Source organism: Globicephala melas, chromosome 11 (genome assembly GCF_963455315.2).
Source record: "Globicephala melas chromosome 11, mGloMel1.2, whole genome shotgun sequence".
Classification (NCBI taxonomy): Eukaryota; Metazoa; Chordata; class Mammalia; order Artiodactyla; family Delphinidae; genus Globicephala; species Globicephala melas.
The window spans coordinates 16,364,100-16,385,713 of record NC_083324.2 but is presented as its reverse complement, the minus strand read 5'-3'; the positions used below and the strand labels follow the sequence as shown (position 1 = coordinate 16,385,713).

The 21,614-nt window shown below is 38.6% G+C and overlaps 1 protein-coding gene across 2 annotated transcripts in view; it reads right to left on the bottom strand.

The window, feature by feature from the left end:
• The window catches only part of CNTN3 (contactin 3), a 362,773-nt gene that overhangs the window by 212,900 nt on the left and 128,259 nt on the right, over positions 1–21,614 (bottom strand). For both annotated transcript variants that reach the window (XM_060308062.1, XM_030867739.2), the window contains exon 3: positions 2,598–2,724. In XM_060308062.1, the coding sequence (XP_060164045.1) occupies positions 2,598–2,724 (127 nt within the window). The remainder of the gene's footprint in view (positions 1–2,597; positions 2,725–21,614) is intronic.

Here is a 21,614-nt window from a genome sequence, read left to right as displayed (position 1 = left end):
ATATATGTCAATCCCAATCTCGCAATTCATCCCACCACCACCACCCCACCCCCCTGACGCTTCCCCCCTTGGTGACCATACATTTGTTCTCTACATCTGTGTCTCAGTTTCTGCCCTGCAAACTGGTTCATCTGTACCATTTTTCTAAATTCCACCTATATGCGTTAATATACGATATTTGTTTTTGTCTTTCTGACTTACTTCACTTTGTATGACAGTCTCTAGATTGAATGGATAAAGAAGATGTGGTACATATATACAATGGAATATTACTCAGCCATAAAAAGGAACGAAATTGGGTCATTTGTAGAGACGTGGATGAATACTGGTTAGAATTCTTAGCTTTAGAAAATCGTTCGAGCTGTAATGAAAGCGTCTGCTCTATTTTCCTATAAACCAAATATTTTAAAACAATAACTAGCATGTAAAATTTCTTCATTTATCAGACTTAAACCCGATAAGTCAATTTCAGTCACACATCTCCTAATCTCAGATACAGATCTTTTTTAAATTTCAACATATAATATCTCAGGACATACAACAAATCATAAAAAGTATGGTGAAAAAGGCAGAATTTTATCAACATTTTATACACGTTATCAGTATGTTTAAACAAATACATTATGTTTACACAATGGCATCGTGCAAATACCTGGTATCGCTTGAAATGTATTAATCTGGAATTAAAATAAATACCTGATATATAAAGAAATAATTACAACAAAAGGCTGCTTCCGGATTTCTAAGCTCAGGTCTTCTTGCTGTTTGATTAAACTTTACAAACATAATTCATCTATTCATTTAGAAATAAACTGCTGTATGACTGTATCTTGTACCTTGACAATTTTGCAGCTGAACACATTTATCACCAAATTATTCACAAGATAAATGCCAGGAAATAACTTTACTGACAACAACAACAAACAAACCCAGCCCACACATGAGTCATTTACATGGATTCTTTATAATATTCACAGTCGTATCTAAAAGGATAATCTTCCATTTCAGGGACAAACAAACAGATATATTTAGGAAGTGTTAGAATGTCCTACAAAAATGCCAGGAATAAATGTTTCCAGGATCATGTCTTGTTAAGTGGATCAGTTTATCTTCCCCCAAAAGAAGAAAATATTTTCAGCTTTTGTATGTGCTATGTCTGGTTAATTGAACTCGCTCATAAAACACAGTTTCTTGTTTTTTTAGTCATGTTAGGGACTTCCCTGGTGGTCCAGTGGTTAAGACTCCACGCTTCCAATGCAGGGGGCGCGGGTTCAATCCCTGGTCGGGGAAATAAGATCCCACAGGTCGCACAGTGCAGCCAAAAAAAAATAAAATCATGTTATACTTTTCTTATTTCTATAGGTTAAGGAAGAGGCAGACAGAAAACTTTCTATCACCTCTGTCAATTCTAACCAGTAACCTGGAATCTTTGCATTTATTTTGTTGAAAACACACAACAGGTGCTCAATAAATATGTTGTTCAATACTGTTGAAAGAAACTGACCTTGATTACTTCCAGATGCAAAAATATCAAGGTCTACCTTCTAGCCTAATGCTGACCCAGTTTAACAATGACTGTTCGTTTCTATTATCTACACGGGTTAAGCAAACAATAGAAGATCTACTCGAAACATTTAGAATTTCACTAATAAAGGCTGAAGTCTGCTTGTTCTGCAGGTTATAGAAAAGGTTTTGCCAAGCGAACTAATACTGTAAACAGAGTGTTTCAGACCAATGCTCACAGTACTCAAAAGAGCATGTTGTTTTCAAGGTACCTCAAGCATTTTCTCATAACCATTTATACAAAAGCAGCATATGCTATTGATAAATAATTCATCTCTTCATTAAAGTGGGCCCCCTGAGCATCCCTAAAAGTGAAAATCGTTAATCTTGTATTATTTAACAAAGTAAATATCCATCCCATCCAAATAATCCACCGTCATCTCCCAAAAGTTAATATTTTTATCTTAAGGTGATGGGAGTTCACTTTTTTTTTCTTTTTTCCTTGTACCTTTCTGTGTTGTTTGAAAGTTTTCAGTGAACAAGTTATTGTTTATATAATCTGAGATATACACTTTCACATGAAAAAATATAATAAATTTATTTTCCCTTCAAGAATAATTAAAATGACTTCAGTAGGAATGCATTTTATTCTTCTATACTTAATGAACCTTCTAACATATACTCAGTAAAATAGCAAAGGAAGGATAGATGCTGTTACCTTTCTCACAAACTATGATTGCTACATACCTTTGCAACACACTGAATTTCACCCCCACAATGGATGTGTTCCCAAGGACTACATGTAAATCCAAATCTATACATTGTTTTACCACAAATCAAAGAAAATACATTGTTTATTTAAGAGACGCTACCACGTTTCTCTTTAATCAAGAAATCTTACTGTAAAATGAATAATCAATCAAATACATACAATATGGAGCCAAATGTTTATGTATGAGCTCTGCTGAATACAGCAGACAACTATAGCTTCATGTATTATTTCTTACCGATAGCATAAATATACTGAAGCAAAAAAAGTTCACAATCGCCACATCGTTTTTTCTTAATTTGGATTTTCAAACATTCCACTGTACCTGTAATGAGGTGAAGGGTTGCCTCGTGCTTCACAATTTAAAGTTATTTTTTTATCCTCTGAACCAACCGGAAAAATGCTGTTGCTGGGTTCTTTGATAAACACTGGGCCTTGTAAGAGCAGCTCACCTATATGGGTGGGAAAAATAATCGTAATAAGTAAAAGCTACTGTACAAGCTGCACTCTACAATCAAAGAAGAAAAGCAAGCAACTAGTGTCTGCTCTTTAAAAAAAAAAAAAGGAAGAAAAAGCAGGCTTTGCTTCTTCCCTCATCCACGAAGATGCCCTGTAGGCACTGCTTTGTTTATAAGCATCACTTAAGCCATCTTTAACAGCCTAGTAACACTTCTAAGAGAATGAAAATTACTATCAAAACCACTGCCATATTAATAAGATTACTTAAAAGAATAAATAAGGCTGTACTAATTACTTTTTGTAACATAAACTCTACCTAAATTATCGTTGGTAAATTACCTAGTCTAGGAAGCCTTTCTGTCATAAGCCTCTTTACAAAACTAAAGCTGTTCTGGAAATCAGTTGAATCCCTGAGTATTGTCTTTCTCCTAAAGCCCTACCATGCCTGCAAACCTGAATGCGGACAATGTTATTTTGCATTCTGACCTCAAAACACTCAATATTTGGTGGGATTTCCATTTTACTACTAGCAAATTGAAAAGAAGGATACAGCACTGAACAAGTGTCCTTTAAAAAGTGTTTCTACGTTGGTTAAGAGAACTTGAACATTCCGAGAATTCCCACATACACACACACAAAAAAAATTAAAAACCTGTGTCTTTGTACTATGAATTTCAAAAGGAATGAGATAATGCCATCACCAAATGCTTGTGCTACTGCAATTGTATAATCATTACCAGAACATTTCTGAATACAAACATTCGGGGGGGGGGGGGGCGCTCTTTTTCTCTCCTATCTTGAAATGCTCAGTAAGGTTGCAGAGAATGAATAATCAGACTAAGAGACAAAGACAACCCATAAACAGATGACAAAGAAAACGAGACGGAAAATAACCCCCGAAAGCCCAGAAACCATTTTGGCTACTTAACTAAGTAATAACATTACAACATTAATAAAAATGTTTCCCATAATAACTGGAATAATAAAATAACATAATACTGAAAATAATCACTGAAATTATGAAAAAGCAGCAAAGCCACCACATGAACCCCACGTGCCCACATCTTTTCTTTAATCTCCACCACGCTCTGTGAGGTAAGTACCGTAATTATTCCCAACGCACAGAGGAGAAGTGTTGAATATAAGAGTGGTTAGGTGAAGTGAGCAAGTACACACAGCTTTTCAGAACGTACACACTGGAGATTATCTGATTCCAGTCCATGTAGTGATACCCTCTGGACTTCTGCCCAGTGAATTTGGCCTTGCCGTTAATCTGGCCTTTGGGAGGTAATCTATATCTTACCTGATAGGAATGCCTTTGTTTAGTGTGAGGACGGGTCACCTGGGTCTGAGGGTGGGAGTGGCCACACCTGATAGTCCTTGATGGGGGCTGACCAAACTAGAAAGACCAACCGCATGACTGACAGTAGGAGATTTGGTCACATGGGATGAGGTGACTTGGAAACTGCTCTCAACCCCATACGCAATCAATCAACCATGACTGCAGAATGAAGCCCCAGTAAAAACTTGGCATGCTGAGGTCTGACGAGCTTTCTGGTTGCCAATTCTCCTCGTGTGCTGTCACACATCAACACCAGGATGGTAACACATCCTGGGGACAACAAAAGCTTAGCATTCAGGACTCTTCTAGAGTCTGCCTTATGCTTCTCTTCCTTTGGCTGATTTTCATACGTGTCTTTTCCCGGTAATAAGCCATAATCATGAGTATAATAGCTTTCAGTGACTCCTGTCAGTCCTTCTTGTGAATAACCAAACTCAGAATTCACATTTGATGATATAAATGAGGGCAGTCTGGGAACTGTGCGCTCAAACTTCAAAGTCTGGCTAACTCTGGGAAGCCTTCCACTGCAACATCACCATGCAGTTAACCCTTACTACTGCTCACCATGATTTAAGAAAGCAGTGGGCTATCCTTGGAAGTCCCTGGTTTTTGTTTTCGTTTTTGTTTTTTGCTTTACAATGTTGTGTTACTTTCTGCTGTTTAACAAAATGAAATCAGCTAAATGTATACATAATCTCCATATCCCCTCCCTCTTGCGTCTCCCTCCCACCCTCCCTATCCCACCCCTCTAGGTGGACACAAAGCACAGAGCTGATCTCCCTGTGCTATGTGGTTGCTTCTCACTAGCTATCTATTTAACATTTGGTAGTGTATATATGTCAATGCCACAAGTCCCTGGTTTTTATTTACACATAAGGGGAAAACGTCACAAAGAAAAAGAAAATCTCACTTTTCCTTTGTGGAAAAGGACAACCTCCAGAAGAAAGGAATTTTGAAACAGCTACTAATCAAATAGTCCCTAATCAAAAAAGAACCAATGCTGTCATTTTCTTGAATTTTTTCCCTTCAAACAGTTTACTGCATAAAAATAAATACAAAAATGACAGTGTTTTATTAATTTGAATATCCTTCTGTCTGTTACAATGTCTGTAAATATTTGCAAAGAGGGTGGATTCTTCATAGCATGTTTTCTAGTGTAATGGTTTCTGATTTATTTGCAGTGACACATATTTTATTCATTTAGGAGATGGTATAGCACCACTGTCCTGCCAAACTGATGTACACAGGGCTTGAAAGCAATAATATTTTAACATAATGGCATACATTTGAAACTAGCAGGTAAACTGGGGAAGAAAACCAACAGAAGGAAAATTGGGTCTAGATAAGAAGGGGGTGATTTCAATGCAAAAGACAAAGAGAGGTGTTTTAACAAATTTCCTACAAGTGACCACTATGAAAACCCAAACATTCATCATCATCCAATAAAAGTCAAATTCCCAAATGATGTACTAATTCTTCTCTAGAGACTGCTATAAATTTTAGATGATGGTATTAAATACTTAGAAACATTTTTTTCTGAGACCCTTCTGAAAGAGGGATAATAGCTAATTTGCTAACATTTATGTGCCAGGCACTGTGTCAGCCTCATCTCCCTATTCCCAGGATGCCTTTGACGCATCCCCTACTTTCTGAGGTCCAACTGCACTGCCAACCTTGTCTTTGCCTCTCAGACATGCTGAGCTTTGGGTTGACCTTCCTTCTTCTTCTTGTGCTCTGGTTTCCTTTTGTCATTCAGAACTCAGCATAACTGTCATCTTCTCAGCTTAAATGAGACTGCCCCTCCCCCCCCAGTCATTACTCACCCCTCACTTCCACCACATATCAGCTGTCTCTCACTACGTGTAAACAGTATACATGTTTATATGAGTGTTTGTTATTTATCTGTATCTAATTCATTGCTGCCTCCCCAACTCCTAGAACATAGCAAATACTCAACGCTCAATATCTGTCTGCTGAATGCACAATTAAGATGAATGAAGAAACTCTAGCAATAACTCAATATAAGGCAGATATTAATTTACAGCTGGTGACTGATAAAGCTAAGATTTTAATTCCAGAGCTTATTTTCTCACCTGGTAGCTGTTTGGCCTCCCCAGAAGAAATGAGACCCAGAGAGGTTATATAACCAACCAAGGTAACACAACGTTTTAGTGAGACCCCTGGGATCACACCCCAGTGGTCACAGTCTTGGTTTGTTTCCGTTTCCATTAAACCACACTGTTCTCAATATGCTCAAAGGTGAAAATTAACCATCAGTTCGCTTCTTCAACTTCAGTATTTCCTGATGATACTGGAGTTAACAGCCCATGAGGCACATACCCGCCATTTCTGAAATTTAAGGCTCCTAAAGGCTTTTCAGACCATCAGCAGCCATTCAAGAGTCTCCAAGGACTCCTAAAATTTAAGTACAAATTAATAATCAGGAACTTCCCTGGTGGCACAGTGGTTAAGAATTCGCCTGCCAATTCAGGGGATGTGGGTTCGAGCCCACGTGTCGCGGAGCAACTAAGCCCGTGTGCCACAACTACTGAGCCTGTGCTCTAGAGCCCATGCGCCACAACTACTGAACCCGCGTGCCACAACTACTACTAAAGCCTGCGCGCCTAGAGCCCATGCTTCGCAACAAGAGACGCCATCGTGATGAGAAGTCCGCGCACCGCAACGAAGAGTAGCCCCCCGCTCGCCGCAACTAGAGAAAGACTGTGCGCAGCAATGAGGACCCAACGCAGCAAAAATAAAAAATAAAATAAATAAATTTATAAAGAAAAAAATCAAACATGACAGGTTGGTCCATGCTTCATACTCAGAAAAGACACAAAGGCCACTCAATCTTATTTCCCCAGAATAATATCGGTGATGAGAGATGCTGGGTTATAATGTTCTAGTCTCCTGCTGGCAATATAAGCTTAAAAGGAAAAGATTCTGAAGTCTTTGCTAACCTAAAGGAAATTATCCAACAGTTTCTTCAAAGCTAATTTTGATCCTCCAAAGGACAAAACCTTGACTATTCATACAGATATTCATAACCAGCAAAAAGCAGCCTGGCTGAAAACAGAAGGGGGCCTCATGCCTAACCAAATGGATTCCGTGTAACATTTAGATTGATGCTAAACTTTACTTTTTGTGACGGGGGCATTTTTTTGATATGCTGGCCTGGCTCCTAAGCTCCATTTTAAGTTTATAACCTAAAAGAAAGGGCATATAACACTTCTGAACAGGACTAATAATTCCAAAAATCCAATCCTGAGGTGGTTTTTTTCCCCTCCGAACACCCAGAGGCTACGAGTAATAACTCCCTTTGAATGTAAGTAGAAGCTTTATGAGCTCCTAAGGTAATGTCACTAAAAGATCAAGCTGTGGCCAATCAATTCTAATGGTCATACTGCATACAATTTCTATGAAGAATGACCGAGAGGAACAAAGGATTGCAGGCAGTTGCATTACTTTTACTAAAAGAAATAGAAGTCCTAAAATACTACAGTGTTATCTCTGAAATTCCTACAGAAGAGGAAAGCATACCCCATTTTCTCTTGCTGACTTACATCATAGCTACATGACCAAAAAAAAGGAGGAAATGAAGAGGGTAAATCCAAAAAGAGAGCTAGGGTTGGTAGTGCTGTTTAAGGCAGAATGTAAATAAGAGGGTGGATCTAGAAAGGAATATTCAATGTACTTAAAAGAGATACCTGACCCAAACAGAAGGATCTCTAGCCCACATCAGAGAAAGTAAAAGAATATGCTGCCAGTGAGATGAGATCTAAATTCCAGGCCTTGCTATTCCACAGGAAAGAAAATTCAAGATGGAAACACTCTGTAGCAGTGGGACATCACCTTTGACTTTGGTATCAGCAGTCTACAGCTAGAAAATGCTTTAAAAAAAAAAAAAAGCAAGGGATGACTAGAATAAAATTCCATTTATATTCTTCCAATGTCAGGGGAGGCCGAAGAATTCAATCTTAAGATAATTCATTTCTTTAACAAATATTTGAAGGCCAGACACGCACACCATGTGCAAAACTAGCTGCGGCAGATACTGTCGGTTGTCTATACAGCAGTTCTTCCCTAAGTGTTTTCCTTGCCTTCAGATCTTGCCTTTTCATCAGAGATGCTGAAAGCACCAGATATGTTACCTTTCTAGGACTCTTTGTAGTTTTTGACTGGAAAGCAGGGTAGACAGGGGAGATCGGGTTATGAGACCAGTAACAGCCAAAAAGGGGTGTATTAGTTTGCTAGGTCTGCCATAACAGAGTACCACAAACTGGGTTGCTTAAGCAACAGAACTTAATTTGTCTCACAGTTTGGAGGCTAGAATTCTCAAATCAAGGTGTGGGCATGGTTGATTTCTTCCGAGGGCTCTGAGGTGAGGATCTGTTCCAGGCTTGTCTCCCTGGCTTATAGGTGTCCTCTTCTCCCTGGGTCTGTTCACCTCATCTTCCCTCTCTGTGTGTCTCTATATCCAAATTTCTCCCCTTAATAAGGATACATCCATAATGGATTTGGGTCCACCCTGATTATCTAATCTTCACTAATTACATCTGCAATGACCCTGTGTCCAAATAAGGTCACATTCCGAGGTCCTGAGGATTAGGGCTTCAACACACAAATATTGAGGGGATACATTTCAACCCATAACAAGAGGTAAAGGAAAATCTGCTAGAGGCTTCTAGGAAAGGGTCCTCACATCTTTGAGCTCTTGAACCAACATGAATCACGTTAACTCTAAACATCATGTGTTGGAAAAATAAACCTCTGACTCATTGTTGTCATCTGCAGCTCAATCTACTCTAACTCACATGCTAAAAGAAAACAGGGAAAAGATAATATAGCATACTTTAGATGAGAAAGAATAAAACACGAGGAATAACTAATTCATCCATTTCCCACGCCTGGAAATGTTATCAAGCAATTAGGTTAAAAGGAAAAATGCTGGAGTATGACATATATCTGGAGTATGACAGCATGACAGAGAGCATTAGAAAGTGATAAAATTCTTTAAATTGCTAAGTTAATAGTTCACTACTTGATTTGCTCAATCGTTACTTCATGCTTTGTCCATAAACAGAAAGGGAGAAACTGCGTGAGAAGCAGTATTCAATAGTTACAGAATTAGAACTGAAAGTGGCTGTTTAAGCTTTACAAGTACTAGAAATAAATGTTCACATAAATGAATGCTCCTCCCTAAAGTGGCAGATCCCTTTCAACGCATGACAATTTTTTTAAACCAAGAATTGTATTTTTCCTCTCACTGCAACGTGCCTACAAAAAACACAATAAGGCTCATACCCATACACGTTTACTTGCCTAATAGTCATGTTTAAGGTCAAATATCTGGACTTTAGCACTTCAGTAAACCAATCACAGATTTTGATGAAAGCTGTCATCTGTTTCACTGGATGGATGAATATTCAGTATGTAATATAGTTGAGTAAAATAAGAGAATTTGGGAATACTTCTGAGGGTAGCTAATATTTTATCTTGATGCTTTTAATCCAATGGCTATATTTCTGATTTGTGAAATATCTTTACATTTCAATGATACGTTTAACCAATTTACAGTCATATTGCAGGAAATAATGTACTGGGGAGAAAACAAACTTAGAGGAGATGGGTTGAAGTCTTAGTAGATTAAAATGTTTTCATAATACTCTGTCTTTCTTTATTTAAATACATGTTATTGTCTTTTTATGAATGTGAGTTTTAGTGCTTTTAAATCTCCCTGACATCTTTCCGTAATACCCAGTCCATAATTATACCCTTCTTGCTAGATGGCTTAATAGCAACTCCACATGATAAAAAAAAGTTACAGTACTACTGTTAGATGCAGTGCGCCATGTGTACAATATACCCAGGAATACACAATCCATGACTCATTTATTTGAAAAGAAAAAAAACACTTATAACTCCACTTTCTATTATACCAACTTATACTGAGTATCTCTGAAGTGTGCCAATTCATAAGGTTCTCCCCGACCATACTGAATTGAAAACACTTCATTAATCAACTCTTTTAAAAACATTTCTTTAGTATACTTCTGTCAAAGAATTTAATAGAGCTGGTTATATTTGTGGTTTCTCTTCTTTACCAAAGAGATTGGGTCAAGGCTTTCTGGGGCCCAAGCATGACTTTCTTTGTGTATTTTAGAAAGAATGTTTCATATCAAACTCTAGTTGAAGGCTATTGTTTTCTATGAAAAAATAATTATACAATAAAGGATTCCTATGGTTGTAATGGAGAAGCCATTAAGAAGTAACGGGGGGCTTCCCTGGTGGCGCAGTGGTTGAGAATCTGCCTGCTAATGCAGGGGACACGGGTTCGAGCACTGGTCTGGGAGGATCCCACGTGCCGTGGAGCAACTAGGCCCGTGAGCCACAACTACTGAGCCTGCGCGTCTGGAGCCTGTGCTCCGCAACAAGAGAGGCCGCGACAGTGAGAGGCCCACGCACCGCGATGAAGAGTGGCCCCCGCTTGCCACAACTAGAGAAAGCCCTCACACAGAAACGAAGACCCAACACAGCCAAAAATAAGTAAATAAATAAATTTTAAAAAAAACAAACTTCACTTGTCTGACAAACAAAATCTTCTTGAGTACTTAAATTCTAATAAATTAAGCTTTAAAAAAAAAAAAGTAACGGGAACTGGTGATTGCATTTTGTAGTATTTTTGCAGCTGTAATCTCATGAAGTAGAAAAGAGCGTACTCTTTTCCCGACTCCACCTCCATAAGCAGAAGCCAGCACTGTGTTTGTAAATGTCTAAGTATATGAAACACCATCTAGATCTCTCTTCCCACTTCTTTCCCCAAACAAGGATCCTGCTTTTATATTTCTAGACCACTGAGGGGAATTAAGCTGGGTTGTAGGGTAGGTACGGAGATCAAAGAAAGCAGGACAAAGGACAACCACTCCCAAAACTGTATTTGGAACTACGGGTGTTGGTGGGGGAAAGTTTCTCAGAGTTGCAGAAACTTAAATAGTTAAATAATTTTTCAAATTATGTTTCATTTGATCCACAATTAAGATTTATTTTTCATCGTGATTTATTGTAGACACAGTGTGCATGTGTATATATACACACATACAACTGATTAAAAAGTTTCTGGAAATAATACTAATTCTCACTGCATGCTGAATCATAACATTTTTTCTATTCTCTTCTATTCTATTCCATTTTCTACCCCCAATTTGATAATCCATGGTCTAGAAGCATCCTCTCTTGTCCCCAGTGTCCTAGATTATTATTTGGGGGGGGGGAGTGGAATTGTAATGATTATAAGGTATTTCTTTCATTTCCTTCACTTAAGAATGATACCAACCTTGGCAATGAAGGAAAAGAACCAACCACATTCAAAATGGTGGTTGCAAGATGCAGTGATGACAAGAGAGCCTTCTCCAAATCTGTTTACCAGCTACATCCTCCGTAGGCTTGGGGAGAACAAACAATATTGTGCACTACTCCTAGCCTTGGCAATGAAGGAAACATATTTTATTCTGAAAAACAGTGCTCCTCAGTTCTGTATAATATGGAGCAAAATCCCTCATCATAAATACTTCACAAACACATGCACAGTCTCCAATGTCAACAAAGAAAAAATAAACACTGACCATCAGGCCCTACTCTAGACACTTTGCATCCACCAAGTCACCTAATTCTAAGTGAATATTAAACACTGAATAAAAAATGGTACTCATTTGAATGTTACTGCTTTCGTTAATACTGACATGGATTATAAATAAGAATCCTGAGGGCTGGTGAGGATGAGTTACATCTCACTATATTTTTGGTACCACCATTCTGGAGAACCTTTTGGTGGTAGGTATGAGAAGCCACAGTCATGTAGGAAGTCTAAAGAAACTCCACTAGATTATTTCATTAATCCTTCCTCCATATAACCATTTAGTAGCAATCTTTCCCCATTCTGAATTCTCAGAACAATTTTTGTGTATTTCATTCATCACAAGTTCCCTAGCCTACTATATATTACCGTTACTTGTTTTTCACTCACAACTCCTCCATCCCCAGTCTTTACAACTTTATAAGATAGTGACTATATTGAACACACGTTTCAACCCCCCAAGCATCCCCATCATACTGTATATATTGCATAACTTGGTAAATTAACATTTGAAAGGAAATGTGTGTGTTTATGCTTCATTGCAAATGGTTTTAACTTACAAAATGTTATTGCTGATCAAAGAAAGAATCTGGCCACTCTCAGGACAATTCTATAAGCAGCTATCCTATCTCCAACTGCAATATGTATGTCCAACTACAAAATAATCCATTACATGAAAATATGAACTTACAGAAGCTAACTGAGTAACTGCATCTCTGACTCTTAGAAATACCCCCCCTGTGTTCTGACAGTCAAGGCATTCACTGTTATTAGGTGGCTATTTCTGTTTGGGCAATTTGCAGGATCTTGGTCACCGACAATTCAGCCACTCCCTCAGAGCACTGAAAACACAGGTACTACGCAGGAGCTGCTTCCCTAAAGCCACATATGAATGGCACTTTTATAAGCAGCAGCACTTTATTAGTAATCTCCTGTATAATTTCTGAGTGCTGAAGCAAAGCCCCATTTCTGGATTTTAATGACTTGTTTGAACAGCCACCAGAGTCATTAAAAAAAAAAGAAGTTGAGCTTTTGGTAGGCTGTTTATTGCCCAGATCTCCAAGGAAGTTTTCTGTGCTTCAAGTTACTTTCAAGAGGGGTTTCAAGAGGGTTTCAAAACATCAGCATCTGCACAAGTTTTACCATTCCATGGAGTGGATCTCTTTGCAAAACAACCCCACATCGGTGATACATCATTTATGTGAACCACAAATTTACTTAACGTGAAACCAGCATGGAATTCTTACTATAGTCTAATTCTTCTAAGATTAGGATAGAATGTTAGGATTTCAATCAGTCACCTGTTGGCTGCCTGAACACACTCCACAGTTCTGTCTCTTTATCTCAGAATTTGAGCTTTACTTAGGAAGCCACGTTTGTTTTTCAGATAGAACCTGAGCTAGATTGTCTTTTCAGGGTTTTGTAAATCTGAGATTCTTTAATTACGAGAAACGTGTATGACGTGACCCATCATATATATTTGGAAACTTTGGTTTGGACTCATTTAAAAATCCAAATGTATTTGGCACAAAGTCAAATTTCACCCTTAAAAAAACTCATAGGTCTAGCAATACTGGGCCTTCTTTCTCTCCTGGCATGCCTCATCTGGGCACTGTCATACAGAGAGAGCACATTCTCAGCTCTCCCTGCAGGCAGCCCTACAGGGAGTAACACATTCCGGGTTGTCAGTAAGAACTGCACCTATAATTACGTGCAAAATAACTGTGTTTACCAAATAAGTTGTCTTGAACTGACTGATACCATCCTTCTGCCTGGAATGCTTCCCCAATCTATCATTCAAGACACAGCGTCTCTTTTGATAGTCCAGCCAAAATTAATCCCACTTTATCAGAAATTCAATTGGATTATACCTCTCTCCAGCCTCTGTATTTTAGTAATTTGTGAGCAGGTTTCCTCCTTTTTCCCCAACCTATGGCTTTCTATTGCCTTACAGCAAAATACTTTGCCCACGATAGTACAGCAAGTGCTTGACAAAAAATGATCTTAAAAAACATGTATTTATGCTTTAGGACAGGGGTCAGAAAACTATGGGCCATGGGCCAAACGCAACTGCCTTCTGTTTTTTTATGACACATTATTCAAAAATATAATATTCTATGACACATGAAAATTATATGAAATTCAAATTTCAGTGTCCATAAATATAGTTTCATTGGAACACAGCCATGCCCACTCGTTTATGTATTGTCTATGGCTGTTTTCACATTACAGTAGCAGAGATGGGTAGTTATGACAGAGACCATATGGGCCATAAAGCCAAAAATATTTACTATCTGAATATTGTACAAAAATGTGTGCCGACCACTGCTTTAGGAAGGACCATGTCTATTAGCAGAACAGCGACTTTGCCTTGGGATAAACAAGATTTTTTTCCCTAATACTTCCATCTAGCTTTAGGCAAGTCATTTAAGCTCTCAGAGCCCCTGAGTTCTCTACTGTTATGCAGGAATGATACCAATATTATAGGGCTTCTGTTGCAAGGATAAGCAAAAAAATTTAATACAGCAGCAGTGCCATAAATGGTATTGCTATTGCCTATTTGTGCTTAGCCCTCAAATAAAACTTTTAATTACCTCTGACTGAGGACTAGTAACTTATGACACTGTGGTCTGATAAATGACTTAATTCATTAGAGTCTCATAACTACATGGCATGAAAAGTAGGAAGGAATTGTCCTTATCTTCATGGTGGTTGTGAACACTGGCACCTGTGTTCTCTAAATCTGGTTTGAGCAAATAATTGCAAGTATTATGCCTAAGACAAAAGGTGCCTATTAATCTGTGGAGGGTGATAACGTCAAAATATTTTTTAAAAAAGGAATCTTAATAACACCCACGGCACCATTTCTCACTGAGAGACGATCCTCCAACAAGTATTTACTCTCCACTCTGTTTCCAAATAATTACTCACCAAAGCAGTTATCAATGGAAAACTCAACAAAACCAGAGCAAACAGCTTTCAAAAACCCCATGAAGCAGAAAAAAACATGAGATTCTCTTATACTGTTGTAAGCTGAATGTTTATTTTCTCTTTTCTCCCGTAATAGGAATAACTGCGCCACAGCACTAAGGATTCTCATTTTACTCTGCTGTGTAATCAAGCACATAAAAAAGGCATGTGGGGCACTGCATACGCTGCACTAAATATTATATCTTAACTAAAAGATGGATGCTTACTCAGAAACCCATGCAGCACATTGTTCAACAGCCAACACTTCATAACTACCTACATAATTCTGCTCTGCATATGACCACTTTTATATATTTCTTGTACATATGTTTGAGTTTAAATATCCTGTGCAAGAGTGTGCACACACACATACATACTCATGGGATCAGAATGAAAAGCTCTGTTTTCCTATACAGTCAAATTATTTAAAAATCCTATGAAAGAACCCCCAGTAATGAAAATCTCATTTGGAGGCTAAAATTCCAGGAGCCCTGCTACAGAAACTTAAGGCTAATACAAAAACACACAAAAAACACACATGTTGCCCTCTGTCTGTAAACAGACAAGGTGGTACATCAGATTGCCCTTTATGTTGTACAGAACAAGAGAGTGTATGATGCCGCAATGAACAAGGTAGAACGGGGAAATGCTATTCCCAGTACTCAGGTGTTCTCTGTCCAGGGGCAAAACCAATCAACATCACAAGGGCAGCAACTGATCCCAGTGCTGCCTGGATGCATTAAGTCCAGTCAATAGCAGCCTTCACCACCCCTCCTTGCTTGTAGGATTAGAGGAGCAAAGAATGTTCACATGCTTGGAATTAACAATGAATTAGTCACCAGAGCCACTCAAAACAGCAGCCTACAAATTCCACTCTCTCTCGCACGTCAACAGACACCATAAAGGTGTCCACACACAAAAAAGTGAATGGAGTCACAGGTTCAGAGGATGTGAATTCATGAGTCACTACACCATCTCACACCATCACACACCATGCCTTAGGTTTTCTTTCTTGACTACCTTCCACAGATGATGGGTCTTCAGTGACTATGCAATAAGACGAAGAAAAGAGCCACTTCTTCCTTGAAGAAAAGAGCCACTTCTTCCTTGAAATAGTCTCCCAAGGTCACTCATCACAAGCTGGGGCTCAGGTCTACCTGAGACAGTCCTCTTTTTTTTTTTTTTTAACTGTCCTTTTAGTTAAAAGGAACAAATTGCTTCCTGTTTAAGTGACAGGTGGGAATATTACCTTTGTCTCCAGCAGTGTCATAAATAAGAAAAGTAAACCCAGGTGGTATAAAGAGAAAGCAGTAAGTCAAATACCAAGGTAAGAGCTTAATTCCTCAGCTTCCAGGCAGAAGCTGGAAGAGGAAGCACATTAGCAAATCTAGGGTCAGGGAGGGGTGCAGGAGTTTTTTGTCTTTTCTTTTTCTGCCAAGATCAAGTTTATTGTTTTTCCTTCTTTTTAAGCAATAAATACCCAAAATGTAGTGTGACCAAAAAGCAGTGTTTCACACTCAGCAGATGCTTTTCAAAATGAATAGAATGCTGAGCAAACATTTTATTATCAGCAATATTTTAATCTTAACCATCTAACATGGGATTTTATAAGTAGTAGTATTGCACTGACCCAAAACTGCACGATTGCATTTGTAATCCAAGGTCAGTTATTTCAGGCTCCAATGATTGTGTCACTGACTTGAAAGATAAAAGAAATAATAAATAAAAAAGGATGTTGAATAATTTTCATTTATATATTTATCTACTGAGGGACAAATAAATTCTAACATTTCAGCCATTTATAGAGGTCATTTACCTTCTCACTTTCACTGACACCCTTCAAAGAAATAAATGTGGTGCTCCTTGTGGGCATTGTTAGCTAGCCTTCTGTAAAAACAAAAGAAAACTGGCAGTCACTGGACAATTACCCACCACAGAAAAATGGCTGAGCCTCTCCTTGCCACAGTTGGCAAATAAAAAGTTGTTCAATAATGTGATACTGCTTTAAGCTTATGGAAAGCCGTATCAGAACAGATAAAATGACTATCTTCTCCTATAGTTTCTTCAAATTATACACAGAGAAACTTATATATGTAAAGATGCATCCGTAATTTGATTGTTCCCTACCACATAAAATAATTATAAATTTAAAAATATCTTTATCTAAAATAGCATCCAGTGTTGCATATCTAATCACAAAGTTCTGTCACTTGACATTGTCTCAAGCTTAAAGTGTGGACTAATGATCAAAGAAAGCAACATGGAGAAGTGAACATAATTGTATCTGCATGTCTCATGGATGGGGAGGAAAAAGCGACAGGGCACCTTAGGGTTCACCAACAAAACGGGATTAAGGAGCCCTGCCACTTCCCCAATTAAAATATGCAGCAGTTTTTGAGTAAGAATCCATATTACTTTTCAAAGGTTTTCCTTTGAAAGTAATATGGATGCAAAACGGTGCCTGTTTATGGATATTCTGTTACATCCAAGCTACGAATTTATGGAAATGGGAAGGGGGTCTAGGTGCAGGTGAGGCTTGGAAAAGATGAATGGCCAACGGCAGGTGATCCTAGAAAGTGGGGAAAGGGATCCCCATGGAATACCCCTCAGGCTTTTTCACTGTCACAGGATCCGCATGATATATTAAGAAAAAAAAAAAAGTTTTAAAACTGAGAGAAAACAAAAGATAAAAAGTATGTAAGAGTTGGACACCACACAGCTGACGTGAGAATTACAGAAAAACATAGTAAAACACCTTGCACAGTGCCTACCACTGAGGACAGCCAAGCAATGATGGGCATTATTTTTATGCAAGCTCAGAGGCACTGACTGACAGCTGGTATTAGTGAGGAAACGGCTGATTTCCACACTGGTGATCATTTCCAAACACTCAGCAGTGAGCTGGATGAATCAGCAGAGTGACCTGAAGCGATACACATTAGTGGGTGTCCACAATCCATTCCAGAAAAGCACTTGACAGTCCTCAAGAGGGAAAGACAAAGGAGATAAACACAGAGGCCAGGGCTGGAATTGTATCATGAATGGCAATGTGTCCCTCAGCCACCTGGCCCACCAAGGCAATCCCGAGCCAGTTAACACCAACTAAGCCTCCCACTTTTTGACTTCGGAGCAGCTCTATCTACCTCATAGGCACCATTTTCCTTCCGGCACCCCAGTCTCCCTGGGGCAACACTTTCTGTCAATTCACTTGAGCCTATTCACCTGGAGAGCAAGTAGAAGATGCTGAAAATACATTAAAACGTTTTCAACACACAACTCCTTCCAGTGCACCCCTAGTCTGTTGTGCACACACACACGCACGCACACACACGCACACACACACCTGCCTCCCAAACACTGCGAAGTATCAACACTCTCCCTGACCCAGCACCACAGAGGAACCATTTGGTTCTTTGCTGTAGGAGGATCTACAACACACCACACTCAGAAAAGGCTTAGTGCAGCTGAAAGCTCCAGACAGAAACTCAGGCAATCTAGAACAAGACAGCACTGGACCAGTAACTCAGTAACGGCTGTGTGTGAGACAGGGCCTGAAACACTCTGAACTGTACTGTTCTCACTGACAATGTGAGCAGAGCCGGCATCACAGAAGCATGTGTACAAAAGCATACTGTATGTGCATGAGCATAAATGCAATCCAGTTTCACCAAAGGTTACTGTTACCAATGTGCTTCCTTGCTTTCTCACCAACTATTTCTTCTTGGTGTCACTATGAAGACACCTCCCTTTGATCTTGATCTCCTGCTCTGATACCCCGGCCACGCACACACACACACGTATACATGCTCACATAAACTGGGTTTTAATCTTTTGGTTTCAACAGACTTCCAGCTCATATCACCCAGACACTCTTCAAGCACCTCAAAACTCAACATGCCCAAGATACATCCAAATCCCTTCCTCTTTCTGTGTTTCTTATTTCTGTTAATTTTCTCATTATCTCCCCACTCAACTTCAAAACCTCAAAGTCCCCTTCAGCAATCTCTTCTCCCTCACCAGGCACAACCATCCAATTGTCCTTCACATCCTTTCAGTTGTGACTCTGTAATTTCTCTCATCTCCCATCTTATCTCTTTGACTCCACCTGCCCTAGTCTGCACATAAGTTATCCCTCACTTGACAGTAACTTCCAAGCAAGCCTTTTTTAGTTTTTCTTCCTTCCAATGTATCCTACGAACATCCTATTGGGGCAAAGGTCTGTATATAGCAAAGCTAAGATGCCAACATTCCTGACTTAGCAATCTCTAGGCCCAACCTTTTTATCTAGCCTTCCTCTACCTCTTCTCTCCAAGTGTGCAATGGGCAGAATTTAGATTTATAATTTCCAATGGAAGTATAACTATGGTTTATAACACTGTATTCTATAAGGGAAATTGGCTGAGAGAGTAGAACTTAAATTTTATCACCAAAAAAGAAAGATACATAACACATATGTAAGTTTACATTTTCTAGTAATAAGAAAGGAAAATGAAACAGGTGAAATTAATTTATTTGTATACTGTATCTATCCCAATATATCAAAATATTATCAATCTAATATGCAATCAATATAACTGCATATTTTTTCATAATATGTCTTTGAAATCCAGTGTGTATTTTACACTTATGACAACTCTCAATTTGGATTAGCCATGCTTCAAGAGATCAACAGGCCCATGTGGCTAGTACCAAACACACTGGGCAGCACAGATCTAGAGAAACATAGTCTGCGTTTGAAACCTGGCTCCACTCAACTGCATGTGACTTTAAGCAAAGTAATAATCTCTCTGTACCTCAGTTTCCTCATGTAAAGTAACAAAAATAAAGTTATTAGGAGAATTAAATGAAATTAATTAACACAAACAGATTGATTAAGCTGGGGTTGACATGCAATACATTCCAATATACATTGATCGTCATTATTAACAAAGCTACTGCATGCTTGCCACAAATACATATAACTAGGAGCCCACTCTATTTTACACTTTGCTCTAACCGTGAATGAATTTTTTCTGCCTGACTGAATGTTTGTGTCCTCCCCAAAGTTCATATGTTAAAGCCCCAACCCCAGAGTGGTGACATTAGGAGGAAAGGCCCTTGAGAGGAAATTAGGATTAAATGAAGTCATGAGGGTGGGGTCCTCATAATAGGATTAGTGCCCTTATAAGAAGAGACCATAGAGCTTGCTCTTTGTCTCTCCCTGCCTTGTGAGGATACAGCAAGAAGAGAGCCAAATGTAAACCATTAAGAGTGTCCTGTGAGGAAGTGATCAGCCGGCACCATGATCTTGCACTTCTCACCCTCAAGAGTTATGAGAAATAAATTTCTGTTTAAGCCACTCAGGCTATGGTATTTTGTTACAGAAATCTGAGCAGACTAAGACACTGCCTTGTTCTCTTAGATTATGTCCAGTTTTAACATAATGGTTATATCCATGGGCTATGGAATGAAGCTGTCTTATAGATTACTCTTTGACTTCCCTTATTAGCTGTGTGAATTTTAGGAAATATCTTAACTTCTCAGAACCTCAGGCCCTCATTTACAAAATAGGGATCACAATAGCACAAGGTTCAGAGGATATAACTCAGGCAAGGCCCTTTGCTCAGTGCTTGGTACAAAGCAAGCACTCACTACATGTTCACTCTAATTATTATTATATTAAGACTCATATCAAATGCTGTTCTCTCCATAAATATTTTTTCTTCCTTCCTTTCTATAAGATCTGTCTTCTTAGAGCTTCCATGCCAGTTTTTTAGTATTTTTCTTAAATAGGATCCTAAATCTTAGCATTTTTTTCTCCTCTCAATTGTTTGCATGTGTCTTCTTTCCTTCCTAGACAGACAGCAACCCGAATAATTCATCTTGGACTCCTCCACAGCACTTACCACAATGCCTCACACAAAGCAAACACTCAGTAACTGCCTGACAAATGGCAACTCCGGTCGCAATGTAAGAGATGCACTGTAGAAAGGAAGGAAAAGCAGGCAGAAAGATGAGGAGCAAGGCCAGGGCAATAGTTGAGATGAGAGATAATAGAGACAGGACCTGCCTACGAAAGGTGTACCGGAAGTGGGAATAGGGATGGGGTGAGAATAGGGGACAAGGAAGAGGAAGAGTAATTTAGTGTAACAGCATAACCACTGCCTTCCCTTTGCAAAACATGTGTCAATTGACTAGAATCAAGATTCCTTTTGTTGTGGCTTGTATAAATGCATAGATATGTGTGAGTATATTATACTCAAAGTTCACCATTATTCATGAGTTAACACTTAAGAATGTACCCTTACATACCAGGAACCCAAATCCATTTAGCTCTGCTAATACAATTCATGGAAAGACGTAATTTGCACAGGGGTACTTAAAAACACTTTCATATGATGAGTACTTTAAGACTGCTTAACACTTAAGCAATAGTCAATGAAATTGGTTTGAATGAGCACTTTATTTGCAGGAGTCAGTGAACCAACTGACAGATACTTTCGAAACAACAGCTACCTTAAGAGCTAAATAAAATTTGGGTTTTATTTAAGCTTATGTGTTTGTTGAACTCTAATAGCATTTCAAATACACATTATTCCAAAGCCTTCTTAGGCACCATGAAGCTTACAAAAATGCAACAGGTGGAGATCAAGGTTATAGGAACAAAACACACCAACAATGTTGCTTTTTTCCCCCCTGATTTTCACATGCATACTCTGATAAGCCATCAAGATTTAAACAGGATAAATGAAAAGCAATTCAAGATTTAGGCAATTGAGGGAATTATCTGAAGTAAGTTTACTGGTGAAAACACGGAGGATGTCAAGATTTATAAGCAGAGATCAGCGACACCTCCATTTCGCCAGTATCAATGCTATCTAATCATATTACACTACACACAAATAAATACTATAGAAAAAAACGACAGTCATTTGAGCTTATGACAACAGTTTACTTGA